This window comes from Xenopus laevis, chromosome 5S (assembly GCF_017654675.1).
Source record: "Xenopus laevis strain J_2021 chromosome 5S, Xenopus_laevis_v10.1, whole genome shotgun sequence".
NCBI lineage: Eukaryota > Metazoa > Chordata > Amphibia > Anura > Pipidae > Xenopus > Xenopus laevis.
In genome coordinates this window covers 81,289,702-81,313,402 of record NC_054380.1, presented here as the reverse complement: position 1 = coordinate 81,313,402, position 23,701 = coordinate 81,289,702, and the positions used below count along the sequence as shown (strand labels likewise).

The 23,701-nt window shown below is 40.6% G+C and overlaps 1 protein-coding gene across 5 annotated transcripts in view; it reads left to right on the top strand.

Moving 5' to 3' along the window:
* Nucleotides 1–1,780: 1,780 nt before the first annotated feature.
* phf3.S (PHD finger protein 3 S homeolog) overlaps nucleotides 1,781–23,701 on the top strand; it is a 46,731-nt gene continuing 24,810 nt past the window's right edge. The window contains exons 1-6 of one of the 5 annotated variants that reach the window (XM_018265521.2): nucleotides 1,781–2,065; nucleotides 3,929–4,217; nucleotides 13,170–13,438; nucleotides 14,609–14,767; nucleotides 17,022–18,468; nucleotides 20,082–20,397. In XM_018265521.2, coding sequence (XP_018121010.1) covers nucleotides 13,195–13,438; nucleotides 14,609–14,767; nucleotides 17,022–18,468; nucleotides 20,082–20,397 — 2,166 coding nt within the window. In that variant the 5' untranslated portion in view covers nucleotides 1,781–2,065; nucleotides 3,929–4,217; nucleotides 13,170–13,194. Of the gene's footprint in view, nucleotides 2,066–3,928; nucleotides 4,218–13,169; nucleotides 13,439–13,544; nucleotides 13,660–14,608; nucleotides 14,768–17,021; nucleotides 18,469–20,081; nucleotides 20,398–23,701 lie in introns of those variants that run through there. The other 4 variants (XM_018265520.2, XM_018265523.2, XM_018265522.2 and 1 more) reach the window with 4 other exon arrangements.

The window sequence follows — 23,701 nt, the reverse complement described above, 5'->3', positions numbered from 1 at the left end:
CAAGACGCTCTGTGAGGAGCTGGTGGAAGTCTCTCTCAACCCCGACCCCCCATTTACCTTTACTGACTGCGCCGCGGACTCCCCGGTCACACATCCCACAGCTCGAGCTGCTCCTCTGTCACATGGTGGCGGAAAATCGCTAGCGCAGGCTTCGCGAGCGTTCGCCGCACTTCGCCAGGCGAATTTTCGCCTGCGCTACGCAAATTCACTAAAGTGCGAATTTACGCTCTGGTTGGCGTCTATCTACTTCGCTAGCGTAAATTCGCCAGAGACGCTAGCGTAAATTCGCCAGAGACGTTAGCGTAAATTCGCCAGAGACGGTCCATGGGGCACATGCGCAGTAGCGCAATTCCACAGACACAGGGACTGGACGCAGAGACACTTGAACTTTATTATATAGGATAGGATTGTTATTGTACCCCCAACAGTCTCCCTGTCACCTGAGACAATGTGTTTATCTCCCCTGATGCTTCCTGCTTCCCCACATCCGCCACTGCTTCTTTATCCCCCTGGTCCTACTATATCCCCTGGTCCTACTATATCCCCCCCCGGTCCTACTATATCCCCCCCAGGTCCTACTATATCCCCCAGGTCCTACTATATCCCCCCGGTCCTACTATATCCCCCCCGGTCCTACTATATCCCCCAGTCCTACTATATCCCCCCGGTCCTGCTATATCCCCCAGTTTTGCTAATCCCCCCGGTCCGGCTATATCCCCCCGGTCCTGCTATATCCCCCCGGTCCTACTATATTCCCCCCCGGTCCTACTATATCCCCCCGGTCCTACTATATCCCCCCGGTCCTACTGTATCCCCCCAGTGCTACTATATCCCCCCAGTGCTACTATATCCCCCCAGTGCTACTATATCCCCCGGTCCTACTATATCCCCCCAGTGCTACTATATCCCCCGGTCCTACTATATCCCCCCAGTGCTACTATATCCCTGGGGCTGAGAGCTCAGGTCTCAGCCATTGTCGCTGCCAGACAACCCTTCAGCCCTCGGCCCCTGACACTGCTCATTTCCCTGAGTGTCCCTCGCCCTACACATCCCTGTCACCTCTCTCTAAATATATATATATATAGTGCCACATCCCCAGTAGTATCAGCAGCAGCAGCCGCAGGCTGCAGGCGCGGGTCTCCCTGCAGAATCCCAGACACATCCTCCTGCCGGGGCAGCTCCAGAGGGAACCGGGTCAGAACGAAAATTTTCCCTTGTAGTGCGCGGAACGTGACCATGTAGCGCCTACGCACACAACACGCGACGACGTTGAGCATGCCACAGATCGCACAGGGTAATTCTGTCAATCTGACTGCTGCCTGGCTGCAAGTAATCTGCAATTTAAGTCTCTCCCCGGTGTCTCTCCCCGGAGCACAAACTTGAGCGCTAGGAGTGGCGCCTCCCCGGGCACTGGATGCACAGTCGCTGGCTCTTATCAATCATGTGTTGTGCTTCCTGTTAAATGATCATCCAATCGCAGTAGCGCATTTCCACGGACACAGGGACGGACTGGACGTAGAGACACTTGGATTTTATTATATAGGATAGCTCATAGTACAAGTTGGTCCAGGGACTAGTCCCATTGCCATTTTGGAGTCAGGAAGGAATTTTCCCCCCTCTAAGGCAAATTGGAGAGACTTCAGATGTTTTTTTTTTGCCTTCCTCTGGATCAACTGGCAGTTAGGCAGGTTATAAAGAAATAGAGTTAAAAGGTTGAACTTGATTGAAGTGTGTATTTTTTCAACCTAGCTTAGTGTGTGTGGGGGGGGGTCAAGGGCTACGTCCGACCTCAAGGGCACTCCTTGCGATGCTAAGGGGAACAAGGTGAGCAGATCTGAGTCGGCGGGGCCCACCGAGTTTTTGCAGGTTTCTCGCCGAGAGGTCACCCCCACGCCGCGTCACTCATTACCCAGACCACTAGCAATAGCAGCGCGTGACGTGAACGAACGTTCCCGTGAGGGGGAGCACAAGGAAGCGCCGGGGCGCGCGCATTGGCTGGTGATAGCTCGCTAGGAGGAAGGCCGTAGACATGAACAGCTCGTCAGCCGTGACCGCCCCCAGCTCGGTAAGTATCCCTCTGACACTCAGGGCTATAAATGGGTTCAGCTGGGGCATGATAATTAGTATTAGCATTCATGCAAAGTGCTCCTTCATTGTCGTAGTGTTTGAGGGGAGTTTTCAGGTAGCCCAGACAGGAGCATGAGAGGCCTCCGTAATCTGATGTGCTGTTCGCAGCTACTGGGCGTGTGTGTGTATCGCGTTGATGTGCTGTGAGCGTGGTTAGTGTGTGTGCATGGAGCACTGTGTGTGTGTGTATATATGCTGTATGTATGTATGTATGTTGTGTGTATGTATGTATGTGTATGTATGTATGTATGTATATATGTACGTATATGCTGTATGTTGTGTGTATGTATGTATGTGTATGTATGTATGTATGTATATATGTACGTATATGCTGTATGTATGTATGTATGTATGTATGTTGTGTGTATGTATGTATGTGTATGTATGTATGTGTGTATGTATGTATGTGTATGTATGTATGTATGTATATATGTACGTATATGCTGTATGTATGTATGTATGTATGTACGTATGCTGTATATATGTGTATGTATGTATGTACGTACGTACGTACGTACGTACGTACGTACGTACGTACGTACGTACGTACGTACGTACGTACGTACGTACGTACGTACGTACGTATATGCTGTATGTATGTATGTAGGGAGAGCACGTTCTGTATGTGTCAGGCAAAACAAATGCATGGCTGTTGCAGAGTTATGACACTTGAGCCTTTGCTTCCTATCGGCCTGTGACAAGCTCCAACCGAGAAGTTCTGGAGTTGCCTCGGGCTCCCCGGGCCTGCAACTAATTGTATTTTAATTCCTCCTCTTAATCACCTATATATGATAGTGATGCACTGAGTATTAGGAATCTTCTTTATTATAGATTCATAGTAGACTCTAGCTTTTACCACCTGGCTGTCTGCAGCTGTTATTGGACTTTTGCACTTTAAAATCAACTTTATAGTAGCCGTGGGGCCTCAGTTTTATGTACCATAATTTTCAGCTTGCCTGCCTTTTACTCAGCTTTTTGTGGCCATCCAATAGTGACCATGACAACCAGAGTGAAGTTTTGGTTATGTTCAGGAAAGAGTATGACAGCTAATAATGCCCAGGGGTGGATTAATACCTAGACTAGCCTAGGGGGCAACAGTGCTGAGGGGCCCATGGTGCTTTTTCAATTTTTTATTTTGTTTTAAAAAAGATTTTTAACTGTGTTACTGGGGCCCAGTAGGGTGCTGTTCCGCCCCCATCCCTTCTGCACAGGTGGTACCTGCTTTTTGGCTGGCTTATAGAGGATTAGGCAAGGTAGCAGGATGCAAGAACGGCTTTGGGGAATTGGCAAGTGCCAGTGACGCAGCATGTAGAGCTTGAGGGCACACAAACACGAGCCTTACCTAATCTTCACCCAGCCAGAAAGCAGGTACTGGCCGTGCATGGGGGGCAGCATGGCACCCAATCAGGTCCAGCAGCAGTTGGGGGGTGGGGGGCTGTGGAAAGTGTAGCCTAGGAGCCTAACGTAGTATTTATACACCACTTATAACGCCAATCCATATGAAATAAATAATTACAACTCCTAAAACATAGACCCATTTGTAATATCAAGGTAAACTTGCCCTTTTAGGCTAATGGCTCTTTTTGTTTGCTTGCTTACATGCATCAGTAGAGAAAAGCCGATCTGCTCCCTCCCACACCTTAGGGCTCATTTATGTTTGCAAGCGCAGGAGATAACTTGAGGTTTTGCCCACAGTACATTGCACCTAAACCACTTTAATTAAAGGTACTTCTATCAAAACCCACTCCTTGCACTTACATATATTTGTGCTCAGTCCTTCCTGCATTCCATTTACAAACAGATGCAGCAGCCCAGGTGAACCGTGGATCTAATGCCACCTCCAGACAAGGCAGTAGTGGAAAGAAAATATGGCGATTGCACTTTGCTCACTGTGTCTCGGAAAGTGAGTGCACTCTCTTGTATAGGTGTGCATTGAAAGGCACAGAATCAACCGGTCACCTCAACTACTACAGATTTCGGAGTGAAAATACTTTGTCTCCATGCTGCAGTACACTCTGCACTGAAAAGTTGAACACCTGCCTGTAATTGCACACTCATAGAAGGGAGCGGATTTGGTATTTTACAAACAGGTGTTTATTTTGTTTTTCTGTGGTCGTTCTTTTATTCATTCCATGGCAGAAGATGCAGGAAGAAATGCAGCCAATTCTTCCAGATCATGATCACTCTGTACTCACCAAGGCGCATGGAACTTATCAAGAAAGTAAGATTCCTTAAAGGGATACTTTCATGGGAAAACATGTTTTTCCCAAAACACATCAGTTAATAGTGCTGCTCCAGCAGAATTCTGCACCAAAATCTATTTCTCAAAAGAGCAAACACATTTTTTTTATATTCAATTTTGAATCTGACATGGGGATAGACATATTGTCAGTTTCCCAGCTGCCCTAGTCATGTGACTTGTGCCTGCACTTGAGGATGGAACTACTTTCTGGCAGGCTGTTATTTCTCCTACTTAATGTAACTGAATCAGTCTCAGTGGGACTTGGCTTTTACTATTGAGTGCTGTTCTTAGATCTACCAGGGAGCTGTTATCTTGTGTTAGGGAGCTGTTATCTTGTGTTAGGGAGCTGCTATCTGGTTACCTTACCATTGTTCGGTTGTTAGGCTGCTGGGGAGAAAAGGGAGGGGGTGATATTACTCCAGCTTGCAGTAAAGAGTTATTGAAGTTTATCAGAGCACAAGTCACATGACTGGGGGCAGCTGGGAAATTGACAATATGTCTAGCCCCATGTCAGATTTCAAAATTGAATATAACAAAATCTGTTTGCTCTTTTGAAAAATGGATTTCAGTGCAGAATTCTGCTGGAACAGCACTGTTGCACTAACTGATGCATTTGAAAAAAACAGGTTTTCCCATGACAGTATCCCTTTAAGGACAAGGAAAGGTAGTACTAGTTGCTTCCTTCAGACCCTGGGCCAGAACACTTCCAAAATGCACCAACCCAGGACACTTTTCCCTTTCGACGCCAAAGAGCATGTGCTCTTGGGACAGACACCACACACCTGTACTTACTTACACACAATTAAAACACAAATGTTCTTTGGTGGAGGAAAAGGCTGCAGCTGATTTTATTACCAACCAGCTTACATAACCAGAATTCTTCAAAGTTTCATAACAATGTAAACTCCATAAACAATAACCTTACATTTTGATAACCCAGCCAGCCCTGATAACCCAATGGGCCACCTTATTAGATAAACATATATCGATATACTTGGTCTCCTGCCATAACAAACCAACCAGGAGCTGAGCCTCCAACTTAAGCTGCAACAATAATAATTTTTTTAAAGTTATTTATTTATTGGATTTCATACAACAATTTATTTTAATAAATCTAAGATAAGGAGTGGTTGGTTGGGTGGGACTGACATCCTGTGCTGCTCCTATTCACACAAGGCTCCAGAATGACTGACATATGAGTACACAGGCTACCTTTTTGTATGCAGATTTTCCCACCTTGCCACTGTCAGAAAGTTTTCATGCTGTTACAGGTGGATGTCCTTCTAAAAGGACATTATACTCATATGTACACTTTTGCGCAACATGAGCGCAATAAATAGGACTTGTGTTGAACATGTGTTCTCTTAATTTTATTTTAAAAAAATCCACATTTTCATTGTCTTGTTTATATAGATATGATTATATAAATAAAACCCTCGCTTCTTCATTCTTTAGGCAGTATCAGGCTTTCTTTCAAGGTGGTGCTTATTATACAGATGGGTTATTCATGGACTGGTTATTTGATTAAATATCAATTCTTGTTTTGCAAAGTTGGCTACTAGATTATATCTGATGCCCTTGAGAAGTAGTCCTAGATTTGATAATTGTTAGTTATGACTTGTAATGTATGATATGTAAAACCAGAGATTTAGGAGACTTTATTTTTTTTTTTTTTTACATCACTGTATAGTCACTAACAACACACTGCAGGTTACTGTTTTGATGGAGGTGCTTTTTTCTTTTCTGTAAAAATAATAATGAAGTAAAAAATAGACTGGCTGCTCCTGATCCACAGGCTCATGCTGTGGGCCTGATTTGGGTTGTTGGATCCAAATTGGATTGCATTGCAATGCCATGCTGTAAAAAAATCCTAAAATGGTAGATAAGTAGAGTTTTATCAACGGTAGGCCATTCTTAGATGTCCGGCATTGTTCCGAGCACCACATTTTTATTCATGGATAACAAAGGGGAAAACAACTGGGGTGCTAGTTTGTTAAAGGAGAAGAAAACCTAGTTGGCGCAAAAACCCTCCCCCCTCCCGTGTGTCGCCCACCCTCCCTCCTCCCCCCTGGCCTACCTGTCCCGCTGGGCAAATGCCCCTAACTTGTTACTTACCCTTCTGTGCTGGTCCAGTATACGGAGTTCACAGGCACCATCTTCTTCCACACGATCTTCTTCCTGCTTTGACCGGCGTTTTGGTGCATGCGCAGTAGGAGCATTTCGCCGGTACGGATCTACTGGGCATGCGCCAAAAGTCACAAAGTTTTCCAATTTCACTTTGTGACTTTTGTCGCATGCGCAGTAGATCGTACCGGCGAAATGCTCCTACTGCGCATGCGCCGGTCAAAGCAGGAAGAAGATGGTGTCGGTGATCTCCATACACTGGACCTGCGCAGAAGGGTAAGTAACAAGTTAGGGGCATTTGCCCAGCGGGACAGGTGTTACTTTTACTTCAAATCTGCCCATGTATGGCCACCTTAACATAGGTTGGTGCCACCAATATCTTTTTGACTGCTCCCTTGTATCTCCAATTCCAGTTCAAACTATACTGTGTACAGAACCTCAGTAGATGTTCTGAACTGTGCATAAGGGATCTGGTAACAAGATGGTGGTGGTGCACTCTGCATGAAAGATGCCATACCAACCAGGAGGGCAGTGATTATAGTCATTAGGGTTGCCCCTACATTTATCTTTAAAATGCTGGTGTTTGCATGTGTGCAGACACACTGAGTTTTTGGTGTGGAAATGCTGAAATCTGCTTCACATGTTTGCACCCATGCCAACGTTGTGCCAGCAAGTGCAGACACATCATAGAGCGGAGGTGAGCGGCTGGACTGTTTCTCGGGGTGAGTTTTAGGCACAGGCTGAAAAAAACTGACGGTAGCATAGGAGCTGATCCTTGGCATGCTTTTATCCACAGGCCGAGAATCCTTCATGTGCGACATAAGCTCTTGACAATTTAAATCCATCACTTGTAGCTAGTAGCCTTGAATTTTCCTGTAATGTCATCAATGGCAATGGGGTTTCTACTCTCCTAAATTCCACCCACCAGTGCCCATCTCTTTAATCAGCTACCTCATTTTGGGAGGTAACCCCCCCTTCTATTTGCAAACATTCAATGAATCTCATCTAGGAACCCATGATAGAGCCTACTTTCAGCTCTTTAGAACATGGACCCCAACTGAGCTGCATGTATCGTGTTAGCTTTCTTGTTCATATGCCAGGTCTGTTTTCCTTGGAATAGAATTTTTTTTTAAAATGGAATAAAATATTTGTATAACCCTCTGTAGATTATAGCTGATATGCAGCAGCCTTATGACTAATGAACCATTCTTTCAGAGTTGTGTACAGTACTACCCTGCTCCTCCCCATCTTTTTAAATGTTGTTTAGCTCTTAGTGTCTAAAGTTGGCCTTAGATGCCAAAATATAGTCTTACAATTTTTGGATTGTGTGTGGTTCGTCTCGACATTTTCCGTACCATATCGATCGGTCATTTACTCGATGGGACAGGTTAAAAGATTTCTGTCAGATTTATTTAATTTGAATGGTTAGTGACCGGTCGGAAGATTGGGACGTGCGATCGTTCCTCCGATACAAGGGTGACATTTGTACGTCTATGGCCAGCTTTACATTTCTACATGCTGTCTGCACTCTGGCTGATGTACAGATAATGCACTAAATGGACTGTGAATTCTCTTGGAAAAGAAAGTTAACTTATAAAAAAGCTGCTGCTGAAACCATAATTACCCTCATGCTGTATAATGTTATTGTTTCTATATTTAAAATGGTAGCTGGCAACACCCACGGTATTTAGTATTGTGGTGCTGTGAGTCCATTGTTTGCTCAGTATAAATGCACACAATCATGGAAATCACCCACTTTACTTTATATGAAGATTATCAGAAAGTTTATACAGAAGCCTATAAATACATGTTGCTGTTCTGATTATCTTCATATCAAGTAAAGTGTGCAGGGTGAGTTACATGATCCTGTTATTTTTACTGGTTTCAATAGCAGAATTATTATGATCTTTTATTTATATAAACTGTAGTGCTAACATAATCTGCAGTGCTTTACAGAGATTACATCATTCACACCAGTCCCCGCCTCAGTGGTGCTTACAATCTAAGGTCCCTATGACATTCACACACACTAGGGACAGCTTCATCAGGAGACCAATAACCTGCATGTATGGTTGTTTTTTGAATGTGTAGGAGGAAACCCATGTAAGTACAAGTACAACATATAAAATCCTTGCAGATGGTGCCCTGGCTGGAACGGAACCCAGGACACTATCACTACAAGGCCACATGGATGAGCTTGTTGTGATGGTATTAGGCAAAGGGTAGTGCTCACACAAAAAGTCCTTTAAAGGAGAAGGAAAGGTTAAAACTAAGTAAGCCTTATCAGAAAGGTCCATCTAAATATACCAGTAATCCCCCAAAGTAATGTTGCTCTGAGTCCCCTATCAAAAGAAACAGCACATTTCCTTCCTTCTATTGTGTACACATGGGCTTCTGTATCAGACTTCCTGCCTTCAGCTTAAACCTCATTGCCCTGGGCAAGAGCATGCTCAGTTTGCTCCTCTTCCCCCCTCCCCTCCCTTCTCTACTGTAATCTGAGCCCAGAGCAGGGAGAGACTCAGGCAGGAAGTGATGTCACACCATGTTAATACTGCAGCTCCTATCCTAAACAAACAGAGTTTCTAGAGTTTATTACTCGGGTATGGTAAAACATTCTACAGAATAAATATAGCATTCTAGCTTGCACTATTGCAGCTAATCTATTGGCAATAAAATGCCTCCGTAGCTTTCCTTCTCCTTTAAAGGTCTGTGACTCTTCATTGCAGCTTCAAATTTAAAGAACACTGGGGGTCATTTATCAACATGGGCAAATTTGCCAATGGGCAGTAACCAATGGCAGCCAATCAGATTGTTGCATTCATTGTTCTTCTTGCAGCTGGCTTTAAAAAGCTAATCACCGATTGCTTACTATAGGTAACTGCCCATGGGCACATTTGCCCAGTTATGATAAATGAGCCCACTGTATACATTCCTAATAGGGGTCAACACTTACTGTGGATGATAGATGTCAAAAATACTATTAGGATAGTAAAATGTGTCAAATCCGTTGGGACCATGTATTTATAATCATTTAGCACAGGTGCAGTACTTTAGTGCAATTACAATATACCCATCATCCTTCCCCAATAATCTGTATGTTCTCCATGCATTCAAACAGAGTGCACCTTGAAACACTAAAGGCCCCCATACACTGGCTGATAAAAGCTGCCGACAGACCGAGTCGGCAGCTTATTGGCCCGTGTGTGGGGTCATCCGACAGGCTTTCCTGATTGATGTCTGGCCGGAAGTCGGGCAGATCTCGATCAGGCAGGTTAAAAAATAGTCGGATCACGCCCACGTCTATGCGTGTATGCGGTCCCGCGATCCGACCACCTGTTCTCCTGCATTGTGATCCGATCATTGGGCCCTAGGGCCCACGATCGGATCAGCCCGATATCGCCCACTTCAATGTGGGCATATCGGGCAGAGATCTGCTCGTTTGGCTACATCGCCAAATGAGTGGGTCACTATATGGCCACCTTTACTTGGTGCAAAGTATAATGATTGGGCTTATGCTAATGTTTGTAGCTTTGAGCTTTACAACACTGTGATGCCTCACATAGGGAAAAGGGATAGTTCTTTTTGAAGGCTGATTCACAAGGGATGATATAGACCAGGGGTGTCCAAACTTTTGGCTCGCCGGGCCACATTGGAAAAATAAAAATTATCTGGGGCCACACATGAAATACACAAACACGTTTGATTTGTAAAAGTAAAGGAAATACACAGAAAAGAACTACAATACCAGTTGGATAACCAGATGGAGCTATACACTGGAATATGGGACACCTGGATATTAAATAGACTTATTATATTATTATTACTAACTGGGCAATGGGCAGAGTCCCCCCTCCTCCTATATCCTTTGCGACATGACGTTTCCTTGGGAACCAAGCGTTTCAAGCTGGGCCGCATTCATATGCATCTTGGGCCGCATGTGGCCCTCGGGCCGCATTTTGGACACCCCTGATATAGACCTTTTGCCAACAGGATGTTTTTTGCTACATTTTTATTTTGTCTTTGTTGTGCTTCTACAGTATGTTATGCTTTTATTATTTGGGGATTATTTTTTCTCTTCTTACAAAAGATTAGCTTTGTGGGTGACTATTTTCAATGGTATAGAACAGCTTGCATGTTCTTTTTACTTCTCTGGGTGCAATGTGACCACAATGAGGTAGCACTTTTGGCTGGAACGATAAGGAAGTGCTTTTCACATAACTATGTATGGGGATGGAATAAGAGGTTGAAACAAATACAACTTTCTAGAGTTTTATCATTAAAATGTTTGTGAAAAAAAGGGAAAATTGTAATTTTTTCACTGGAGGAACCAAAGTGCACTCCATAGTGCAGAAGAAGTGAAATTGTTTTTTTTAGAATTGAACTAGACTGAAAGGATAGTAGTTATACCTGGAAATTTGCCAATAAGTATGCAGTAGCAGAGGTTGAGGCACGAATTTGCCATGATCTTTCAAACTTGATATAGTTAGTCTAGCATAAAAAACTACTGTTGAAGTTGCTGAAGAGTACATGTTATAAAATGGCTAATCCTAAACAACTTTTGAATTTATCTTGATTATTTATTTTGTATAATTTTTTTAAATTATTTGCCTTTTTCTTCTGACTTTCTCCAGCTTTCAAATGGAGGTCACTAACCCCTTCGAAAAAAACAAATGCTTTGTAAGGCTAGAAATTGTTATTGCTACTTTTTATTACTCCTATTTTTATTCAGGCCTCTCCTATTCATATTCCAGTCTCTTATTCAAATCAATGAATTGTTATTACGGTGATTTGGACCCTAGCAACCAGATTGCTAGGAATTAAAAGCTAAATAACTCAAATACCAGAAATAATAATAAAATTAAAATGAATCACAAATTGTCTCAGAATATCACTTTCTACATCATACTAAAAGTTAATATAAAGGCAAATAACCCCTTTAAGTGAACTTAATATGTTTCTTTGCACTGGCTAAAAACACATAATAATAATAATAATAATAATAATACCTGTACTTTAAAAGCAACTTTGAGCCAGTTACATTTTAAGAGATGTGCTTTTTTTTAGTTTAAAAATAAAATGAAAGTACTGTATTTTTGCCCCATGAATAAAAATATAAGAAGGCAAAGTTTGAAGTATCCTATTCAAGAGACAAGGACATGTTTTCATTCTGTTGTGCCCTATAAAACAATTATCTGTCAATGTACCTTCGTGTTCACCATTCTCCTCCACATGGCGCATGAGCCAAATCCTTGGGAGCGCTCATACGTTCACAATATGAGGCGCTCACAAATTTTATTTATGCGCATGCAATGCCTGCAAATTCTATGTTATGTGCATGCTCCGCTGCCTTGGAGAAGGAGAGATGAATGATGGGAGTTTTTGTTCCTACAATGTGGCACTTAATCTGAAAGGGGGATTGAAACAGAGAGGATTGAATATCACTGATGGCAACACCAGAGGTATGTCTTTCCCTTAGGGATGCACTGAATCCACTATTAACTCTTTATTAACCTTTCATTGTCCATTAAATCTAAATTTGCGAAAGCTTTTTATACTGAACATCTATAAATCACACATTTTACTGAAGGATACATGCAAAGTAGTTGCTGCACAGATTCAAGATGCATAATTTTATGAACTACCTTCATTTAAAGGATTTACCCATGTAATCTTTTTTTTTTTTTATATATAAAATATCTTGCTCCGTTGCTGATTTGTGATCAAGTCAGATGATAGTTATGGCTCTTACAAGCAGATGTTTCTTCCAGTTGTGGCTCTTTCATGCACTGTCTGTCTGTCTGTCTTTCTATATATCTACTATATAAATATAGGTAATGCATAAAATGCGTGTATGTTAATGTGATAGTCACCTTAGATTGTAAATTATAACTGTAAGTTTATAGGAACAGTAACACCTAAAAATGAAAGTGGAATGACTATATAATGTATTGATTGCATTGCACTGGTGCACTCCATTATAGTTTATATAAACAAACTGTTTTGTAGCCATGACGCAGCCATTCAATGTTGAAAAGGGAGAAAAGGCACATGCTACACAGCAGAAAACAAATAAGCTATGTAATATACATTGGGATTCAAAAAAATTTCTCTCTCGCTCCTCATACAGTTCTAGGTAGCTGTCTACTGCTGTAATGTCATTTTTAATAAGTGACTTTTTTCAATACTGCTTATTTATTTCTTGGCACTTATACAGTGCCGAAAAATATCTGCCGATTATACATCATTCCCTGCCACAGTTAAAGGAACAGTAACGCCAAAACATGAAAGTGTTTTAAAGGAATGCCAATATAATGTACTGTTGTCCTGCACTGGTAAAACTGGTATTTTGCTTCAGAAACACAACTATTGTTTATATAACAAGCTGCTGTGTAGCAATGGGGGCAGCCATTCAAGCACAGGATACACAGTATAGAACTTATACATTTTTATTGTAAAACTGCAGAATTTTAAGTATTTAGGAAAAATTATTGTTTTTCCATAAAGAATATGGGTTTAAATTTTTATTTATCATATGTCCTCTTTAAACATACATATTACTAATTTATGAAAATTAAAACAATCATGAGATAATATGCATTCTTTGGTTCACTATTTTTACTTTAAGCAAGTAAAGTGTTTTTTGTAATGGAGAACTAATTATCATTTTGCTTTTCAGGACTGATAGATACTCGGAGGTATTCATGGATATAGTTGACACATTCAACCATTTAATTCCTACTGAACACTTAGATGATGCCATTTTTCTAGGAACGAACCTAGAAAGTGAAGGTGGCGAGGAATTTTCCACAAGCCAGCATGTCATAGAAAATTCTCTGAAGAACATGCTGAGTGACAAGGATCCAATGTTAGGATCTGCAAGTAGCCAATTCTGCTTACCAGTTTTGGATAGCACTGATTCTAATTTGCAGATGTCCTCTTCATCAGGTAAATATACACATCATCAATGTGGTGCTGATGCATACTTGCTTAACTCATATTTTCAGGTATTGCTTTGTTTTTTTAAATTTTATTTTGGGATTTTTCTCCACAGATCTTCTTTAGAAAAAAACCCCAGCTTGCTTGATTTAATTTTGCTTACCCACACTTGATGATCGAATGTTCATAATGCAATGATGTGTGAGCATAAAGAGTTTAAATGTACAGAGGTATGGGCTGTTTCAGGTTTCCCTCTGTCAGCTGAAATATACTGTTAAACCTTGCGATGCACTTTGTAATATAATAATTTAGATTGAAAAAGACACAGGTTTATGGAGTGTAGCATTTTCTTCTTAATGAAAGCTGCCTAACTTCTAGCCATTCTATAAAATTTTTAAAAAAATACATCTTGGAGACTCTCCAAAATACATTAAATACAGTAAAGGTGGCCATACACGGATAGATCCGCTCGTTTGGCGATGTCGCCAAACGAGCGGATCTCCCTCCGATATGCCCACCTTGAGGTGGGCAATATCGGGCTGATCCGATCGTGGGCCCTAGGGCCCAACGATCGGATCCTAGCGTTCGCCAAACGGGTGGTCGGATCGCGGGACCGCATCAACGAACAGATGCGGCCGCGATCCGACGGGATTTTTAATCCCATCCGATCGAGATCTGGCCGACTTTCGGCCAGATCTCGATCGGGGAAGCCCGTCGGGGGCCCCCATACACGGGCCAATAAGCTGCTGACTCGGTCTGTCGGCAGCTTTTATCGGCCCGTGTATGGCCACCTTAAGAGTCAGCGGGAACTTTAGCCTAGTATACATTATTTACAGTGCAAGGAATGGGTACTGACTCCCCCATACCCTTATAAAAAGGGTACCTGCCTAAAAAAAACTGCATGATTCTGTGCTGGCTGTTTATGCTCAATAAATGATGATATGTGTGTATAAGGGCAGTACAAAGCTGCAGTCATTTTATGATATTGGATTTGTTTAATAAAGCTGCACTTTTGGTGATATTTGTTGAATAATACTATGGGTTCCTTACAAGCTATAACTAAGAGTACATCTGAACTAAACTTTCTTTTGAGAGATTAAGTGCATTCCATTCCAGGCATATTTTAAATGTCTCTTTGTCATGTCTTCTAAAAGTATTGTGGTTGATATTTTTTTTTAGGTGTTGGCCTTGATGAAATAATGGATGTGGGTGTCGGTAAAGTAACTGTTAATGACCCCAATGATGAAGAGGATCTGATTTTGCCAAACAAAGATATTAATAGATTACATGAACCTCCAATGAAGCCACTAAGAAAATCTCCACGTTTCATAGAACAGGGTACTTGTTAATACAATTCCTGTGAACACCCTTCACTAGATAGAAATTTGATGATTAACTAATTTTCTAACTAACTATCCTTTCTTCTGTAAGGATCATGGTATGCGCAACATTTTGGTTACTGTGTTGAAAGATTGCTTAGCACTAGTCGCTTTTGCTATATGATCTGCTGTGCTTCTCATTCCAGTATGGAAAGTGATCTGAGGCAAGTAGTGTTGCAAGTACTTCCTATCATTATATTTTATTATATAGTGCCAACAAATAAGAGTTACAGGCTAAAAATAGGATCAAAGGGTACTGCTCACAAGAGCTTACGTACCTTAGCCCTTAGATTCCTGAATTCACTACTGATTAATTATTTTTTTATTATAATTGATAGAAAGCCTATGGAGACCTTCCCCATAGGCTAACATGGCACCTTGGTAGGTTTTAGGAGGCGAAGTAGGGGGTCAAAGTTTTTTTTTTAAAGAGACAGTACTTCGACTATCGAATGGTCAAATAGTCGAACGATTTTTAGTTTGAATCATTCGAAATTCAAAGTTTTTTTTCTTCTGTTCCTTCACTCGAGATAAGTAAATGGGCCCCTTGATGTTGCAAGAGCAGTCATACTGAATACCTGGAAATAATAGTACCTGGAAACCTATTATTCAGAACTTTCCAAATTAAGGAACATTCTGGATAATAGGTCCCATACATGATTTCAAAAGGGCAGTTAGACCAGTCCCTGCCTGTATTAACAATATTTTAAAAGCATGAATACACATATCAGTAACCCTTAATGTTCATATCTAATGTAAATGTCAGTACAGTTGGTTTAGGGAGAGAATTCCACAACTTTATAGCACAAAAAGTCCCCCCCCCCACACTTTAAGGTTAAAACTCCTGCTATTATCTCAAGGGGAGAATGCTCTTGTGTCCCACAAATATCCATTGGTAAATTAGCACCTAAACCGTCACCTTTTCTCATTCAGTGAATAGTTACCTTTAGCTTTGAATCTAAACCCCATTTACGGTAATAAAAAATATCTTGCCAGCTTTTGCTCTTGATGACATTTCTTGTTCCTTCTTAATTTAATATTCACCTATAAAATATGGCCAAAAGTATAAAGTCTAAAATGGCTATTTCCATTCTTGGAACACTCAATGCACTCAATTTATGATATACGATCTCTCCAAAAAATATACAATAATGTTGATGCATCATGCATTGATTTGAATAAGAGACTGGAATTGGAATAGGAGAGGCCCTGAATAGAAAGAGATATAGATAAAATGTATCAATAACAATGCACATGTATCTTACAGAGATTTTCAGATTGGGTCAGTGACCCCTATTTGTAAACTGAGGTGTCCAAAAAAAGGCTAATAATTCAAAAATGATTTAAAAAAAAAAAATCAATGCCAATTAAAAAGTTGCTTAGCCATTCTATAACATACTAAAAGTTAATTTAAAGCTAAACCACCGCTTAGATGGAAAAGATTGGAAATTTGCTTCAGGTATGAACCAGAAAAAGAATTTATGTTGTAGTAGATGTTGAAATTACATAATGGTTGCCCGCTGCAGCTGTGAGTGTTTCCTTTTAAACTTGTTCCTCGCATGCCCTTATATGTCTCATTCTGGGAGTTTTGTATCTGCATTCAGAAATATTCCTTATAAGGGCTATGATATGTGTAGATGGTAGAAAAAATTTTGCATAATTAAACTTGCCATGTGGCTTTGTAAGGGTTAAAATTTAGTGTACTTAAAATTATAAAAAGGAGTATAACGTCTGGGACAGTTTTTTAAAGTAGAAGGAAAGGTATATAAGCAACCCCTTGTGATTTTAATCATTAATCCCTACAGTAATTATAATCCCTTACCTGAGACCCCAGGCTGGTGCTGCTATTCTCTAAAAACAAAGGCCTGAGGTATTTTTGTAAGAGCACTGGCATACAATGTTATTCCGCTTCTTCAATCTTCTTTGTGGCCCCAGGACAGGTTTATGTGCACAGCAAAGTGAAAAGCCAGCTTTTTGCCTCTAATGGTTTTACTTTGCTGTGCATTCACACCTGTACTGGACCATAAAAAAATCCAAGTAGAAGAAGATGAGAGTATAATCACTGAGGGGTACCTAACAGTTTGTTACCTGCAGTGCTAAAACATTTTCTTCTTCTTCTTTAAAATTACACTGGCTTCTGTTTAAGCAACAAAGTAGAACTGTCTACTTTCAGTGAAGCTTCTTAAGTATTGTAATTTTCTTTTCACTTTTCTTAGATTGTGTAAGAAATCTGAGACAGCAACCAACAGAGAAGCAATCAAGTCCTTCAAAAGTAAAAAGTGTCTTGCCCCCAGAGCATGAAGTGAAAAGAAGTAAAAGAAGCAGCAGTCCGTCAGAACAAATTCACACATCATCTTCAGGTTCAAGAAGGTCAACAAGAGCAGCACATAAACAATTTACAGATAAAATCCTAACAGCTGAGCAGAAAGATGAAAACCAATTAAGCAACACTTGTGACGAAACAAGAGATCCTTTACCACTGGAACTGAAAGATCACTCTGAAAATGCAAACCTCTTTATTTTATCAAAAGAAAAGTGTGATAAAGAACAATGTGTAATTAGTGAACCTGTGCTAACCCATTCACAAACTACTAATCATACAGTAGCTGAGTTGTTAACACAAACAGCAGATGAACATGTTTATGAAGAAGAGATTTTTAATACTGATAAAAAAACAGATGTCATTTATGATAATGTTCACAAAGAGTTAGCGCTCTTATCTGGGGTTGTTAAATGTGACTTGGATGTTGAAAAAATTGCACACTCATCTGTAAGTGATGGTTCATTAGAAAATCCAATTGATCAGAAAGTCACAGTCACTGATATTGCTGAAAGCAATATATCGACATACAATGAACTTGTGAAAGAAGAAGAAAAGCTGCTGACATCAGGCAAAAAAATGTTACAGGAGGAAAAAGGCAGCATTAAACTAAGTAATGTTAAAAAAGGTTTGAGGAAGCAAAAATCTACTTCAGATAAAGCTAAACCTCATTTGCAGCCATCATCAAAAACTCCTAAAAAAGTAACTGCTATAAAAAATACCCGCATGCATTTGAAGAGTCAGAAAGGTAAAGCTAGTGGCCTTAAAAGAGCAGACAGTTTTACAGGGCACGTAAACAATCCAGAAAGACAGAATGTTGTCAAAGTAAAGAAAATGTTGCCAGAAAATATAAAGAATGTTGTAGGTTCTTCAAATGAAAAGCTGACAAAAAATGTGTGTTCTGGTGAAAAAACTGCTAATTTAGATAATCCCATTAAACACCATATGGAGGATTTCAGTGATAATCATTGTGGTTTCAGAGATATTGCACATCCTTCGCAGGCTCATGTTCGAACCCGCACCAAGAGTTTGTCTCAGTCTACTGAAAAAGCATCTAAGAATCTTCTATCAACAATATCCAAAGCAAGCTTTCAAGGAAAAGATTTTGGGGAACAGACAGAGGCATTGGATACTTCAGAAGAAAAACCTAAACTGAAAAAATCAGTTCCACCTCGACAAAGAAGAAGTAGCAAAAGCATTTCTGTTGATGAACCACAATTGTTTGTTCCAGATAACATTCCGGCTGTAAAGAAAGATGGAACAGAATTAACCTGTGCAAGTGATAAGATTGCAGGAAGCTCCATCCGACATTGTTGCTCATGTCGAAAACTTCATGGCAATAAGTAGGTTTTCTGCTATTAAATATTTAACTCATACATTTATAATTTTGTTTGCTATTAGTATTGTGATTTTAATTTCTTCAAGTTTATCAAAGCAATGAATAATAGTACATTACATCTATTTGTTACAATAATAATCTTTTATCCAGAAACTTCTGGATTTGAGCAGTTCCATTCTTAAGTTTATTAAGTTGACTTAAGTTCTTTATCATTGTATGTTTTTGTTGTTCTTTGTAATAATGCATTGTTATTGATTCTGTATAGTGACACATAAATCCACATTAAGGGGCAGATTTGAATCTAGAACTCACCCATGTTCTATTCATTCCTATGAATTATTGTAGTGTTTAATCAGGAAACACTTAAGTTAATAGCGCTCCTCCTGCATAATCCTTTTCTGCAATCTGTTTTTCAAAAGACCAAACATATTTTTTATATTTCATTTTGAAATAAATACGAGGCAAGCTATTTTCTTAGTTCTTCGACATTCGACTACGACCTTTGACTTCGAATCAAACGATTCGAACTAAAAATCGTTTGACTATTCGACCATTCTCTTTAAAAAATAGTTCGACCCCAAGTTCGGCACCTAAAACCTACCGAGGCCAATGTTAGCCTATGGGGAAGGTCCCTATAGGCTTCCTAACAATTTTCTGATCGAAGGAATATCCTTCGATCGATGGATTAAAATCCTTCAAATCGTTCGATTTGAGGGATTTAATCGTTCGATCGTAGGAATAGCGGTAAATCCTTCGACTTCGATATTCGAAGTCGAAGGATTTTACTTCAACGGTCGAATATCGAGGGTTAATTAACCCTCGATATTCGACCCTAGGTAAATGTGCCCCTTAGATTTGTTATCTTGCCAAATCTTATATGGAGGATTATGTATTTGACCAAATATACAAACTACTGTATGAATTGGGCGCATCATTGCTTTTTATTTACTGAAATAAAGTAGGTCTACCTTTTCAGTTATAACTTGAAATTGTTAAAACTGGTTGTTTTAGCTTTATTCACATTAGGATTTATTTGAGTTGAGAGAGATTAATTCTTGTGGCTTCACAGTTTAGGTGATTAAAACTAGTAAAATGCTCATTGAATTTAATAGAATTTACTTTGAACTAAAACTAAGCAGTAAATGGAGGTGTGATTGTTGATCTGATGAATCATGTTGGACCAGCGTTGTAGTGTGCTTTAAACTAAAGGATCGCAAAATGTGAAAAGCCTGACATAAACAGGCTTAATTTATCCATCTGGTCAGATTTAATGAATGCCTTTAATGTGGATGATGCCTTAAGTCAATAGCAATGTTCAATAATGTAGCAATAACTATGACAAAGAAAATTAGAATATTAATATAACAAACCATGTATATGGGCAGCAAACAAGTGTATATTAAAGTGTCAGTCAAAATTTCTTATCAATAAATGTTACTAAACGATCTAAGTAAGAAAATCAATTTCAGAAAACCAAGAAGGTGTTTTAGATAACAGAGATGCTGTCCTGTACTTATATGCATAATAATATGCATTATATACATGATGCTATGGTGACCACTTTTGTTTTAAACCCAATCAAAATAATGTTTTGTTTGTATGCTATTATTTTCTTAGGTTTATGGTAGGTTGTGGAAGATGTGATGATTGGTTCCATGGAGAATGTGTTGGTCTGAGCCTTTCCCAGGCCCAGCATATGGAAACTGAAGATAAAGAATATTTATGTCCAAAGTGCTGTGCTGAAGATGAAGCAATGGAAGCTAATGACTCAAGTGTTTATGATAATCACCAGAAAATTGAAGTGCGACAAGAGAATAAAAAAGAATCCGAGAAAACATCGATAAAGTCATCGCCCATAAGTAGCCCCGGTATATCGCATGACAACCCAAAACAGAGAGAGGATTCAAAGCACAAGGTTAAAGCATTAAGAAAGGTATTGCATTGTTCTCTGTTAATATATGATGCTGTTTATTTGATACTTGTAGGCTGGATTTAAAGGAAACATTAAAAAAGACAGGCTTAAAGGAAAAATTTAAAAAAGACAGGTTATTATGTTCCTTTCTGTAAATTGCTATGGAACATGACAGTATCCCGTTATGTGCTGGTTCTGAAAGCACATGACCAGGCAAAATGGGATTTAGTGTTAAAAACAATACCATAAAAATCATGACAGAATCCCTTTAAATATCTTGAATGAACTTTGTAAAATATTAATATTTATTAATAGTAATACTATATATATTAATGCATATACACCTTAATTCATAATAGAAGTACCGTATATACTTGAGTATAAGCCGTCCCGAGTATAAGCCGAGGTACCTAATTTTAGCTCCAAAAACTGGGAACGCTTATTGACTCGAGTATAAGCCTAGGGTGAGAAATGCAGCAGCTTCTGGTAAGTTTCAATAAAAAAATTGAGGGTTTCTGCTCCCATTGGAGGTACCGGCATCTCGTTTTTGGATGCCGGCGAATATTCTTGGAGACTATTCTTGGACGCGGGCAACTATTCTTGGACGCCGGCGACTATTCTTGGACGCCGGCGACTATTCTTGGCGACCGTTTATGTGTTTGACCCGAGTATAAGCCGAGTTAGAGTTTTTCAGCATATTTTGGGGGCTGAAAAACTCGGCTTATACTAGAGTATATACTGTAAGTAAGCAGAAGTATCAGTATAAAAATGGGATCCCTTATCTGAAAACCCTTTTTTCCAGGAAGCCCCAATTTACTGGAAGGTAATTAGAAACAATTCTAATTTTTAAAATGATTTAATTTAAGGCATGGTGAACCAAATTACAGAAAGATTCCTTATAAAAAAAACCCAGGTGCCAGGTATTCTGGATGTTTCTCTAGTCGGCCCTCCTGTCAGTGCAGACGCTTGGGTTATGTCTATCTTCACCTCTCGAGGCAGGACAGAAGATTAACCCCTGACCCCTCCCCTAGAATATAACATCTGGCTCCACCTACCATCCCCAGTTCTTTGTGCTGCCTCGGAGGTGTAGGGCAGAAAATTTTATTTTTATCTTCTTTTACTTTTAATTAATTTATTTTTCTTCCGAAGATACACTACTAAATTGGGGGCATGCAGAGCTGCCCCCCAACGTAAAGGGTTCCCCTTCTTTGCTGGCATTTGCAGCGAAAGGGGATTTCCAGAATCAGAGTGGATGGCGCTCTCCCTCTTTGCTGGCAGTTGCAGCAGAAGGAGATGCCCAAGATCACAGTGGATGGCATACAGTGATACTGTATTATCTGCCAACTGAGCCATTTTCCCTCCTTGCTGGCAACTCGCAGCAAGTGGAATTGGCCAGACAGGGATACAGTGTAAGGACAGCTGGACATCGTATCTGCAATACCTGCATGCGACGGAGGGGTAATTATTACCTCAGGCATTATTAGCCGGAGAGCCTGCTCCGCAAAAGCAGGGACTACTGGAGTGCAGAGCCGCTTCTTTCAGCGCCATAGTGATGTACAGGTGGCCGCTCCTGGAAGGTAACGCCTAAAGAGCATAAAGGGAGCGCTGATAAAACTCCCTTCCCCTGCATCTCCTCTCTACAAACATGGTGCAGCTTTCGTCACGCATTGGGAATAGTGGCGCAAAACCCGAAGCGCCGGACGGCTGACGTCATGGCTGCATCGAGAGCATATTAACGCTTATCAGCGTGCGTCGTCTGTCACCAGCTACTCCAGAGCCGCAGCAGTCAGATAAGCTGCACGGCGCTCTCAAGCAAGTGTAAAAAAACGCGCAGTAACTTCAGTACTAATGGTCAAGCAGTGTTATCAATACACAGCAGGAGACAAGGTGCTCGGTTACACTCAAGTCGCATACTCTATAGAGGAGGAATCTCGGACATGGAAAGGTCAGATTCACGCAGGTAGTTAAGGGAGGATATTCAAGTTGCAAAGTCAGCTAAAAAGCCTGCTAAAAAGACTGAAAAAATTATTTAATGCAAAAAATGCAGGCACACCTTGAGGAAGTCAGAGCAAAATTACTGTTCTGACTGCAAGCCCACAGAGGCCCCTATTTTAACACCACAGGCCCCCACCACTGCAGAGAGCAATTTTACCCTCAGAGAAAATGCCCTTAGCGAAGAGGAACAACACCGGAGCCACACCAACTCCCCCTGGCGACAAAAGCCAGTTCAGCTCCAATATTACAGGAGCAACCTTCAACATCCCAGTTTCCTGCACAATTTGGAGATTTTCTGGAATGGATTAAATCCACCTTTCAATCCACACAGTGCATAACATCTAATAGAAAGCGCAGGGCTCAAGAGAGATCCCCAGATTTCTCAGACACAGAGGAATCACTTCCAGATAAGGAAACTGACCTAGTGGGTGTTTCTGACTTACAAGCCTCAGATGACCAAGAGTCTAACTCTAGCAGTGATTCAGATACAGAGCAAACAACTAAGTTTGCCAGGCCAGAGGTCTCTAGCAAACTGTTGAAAGCAATGGTGGAAACCTTGGAGATAAAAGATAAGACGGTGACTTTTAAGCAGATAGAGTACTAGGAGTACACCAAAAGAAAGCACGTTCCTTTCCAGTGTTTAAAGCAATATCACAGACATAGATCACAAATTGTCTCAGCCAGATCGTCGAGTGACATTAAACAGACACCGCAATAGAAGTGGCACAATTAGCAGCGAGATCTACAGCTAGCACAGCGGTTGCCAGGAGAGCATTATGGCTACGTCACTGGTCAGGTGACACAGCATCCAAAAACAAACTGCTTAACTTAAAATACTCAGGAGAGTCCCTGTTTGGTCTAAAACTAAAGAAGATAATCACAAGAGTACCTTTCTCCCAACGGGAAAAAAATTCGAACAAACTAACTAACTAAGTTCCAAAACAAAAGACCATGGTCAACCACAAATAGGAGTTACTGCTCCTTTTGGTCCTCCTCATTCAGAAACACGAACTCACGCCAGGGGGCAACCAAGGGCAGACCTATTTCAGACCGGTCCTCAATTTAAAAAAGTTGAACGAATTAATTTACAACCACAAATTCAAAAAGAAGTCAGTACGCTCCACCATAGCCTTTATGGAACCCAACAGCTACATGACTTCAATCGATTTAAAGGATGCCTACCTACATGTACCAATCCATTCAAAGTCACAACCGTTCTTACAATCGCAGACCAGCATTTTCAGTTCACAGCCTTACCCTTCGGTCTCTGCACGTCCCCAAGGGTCTTTACAAAAGTTCTGGCACCAATCATGGCCTACTTAAGATGCAT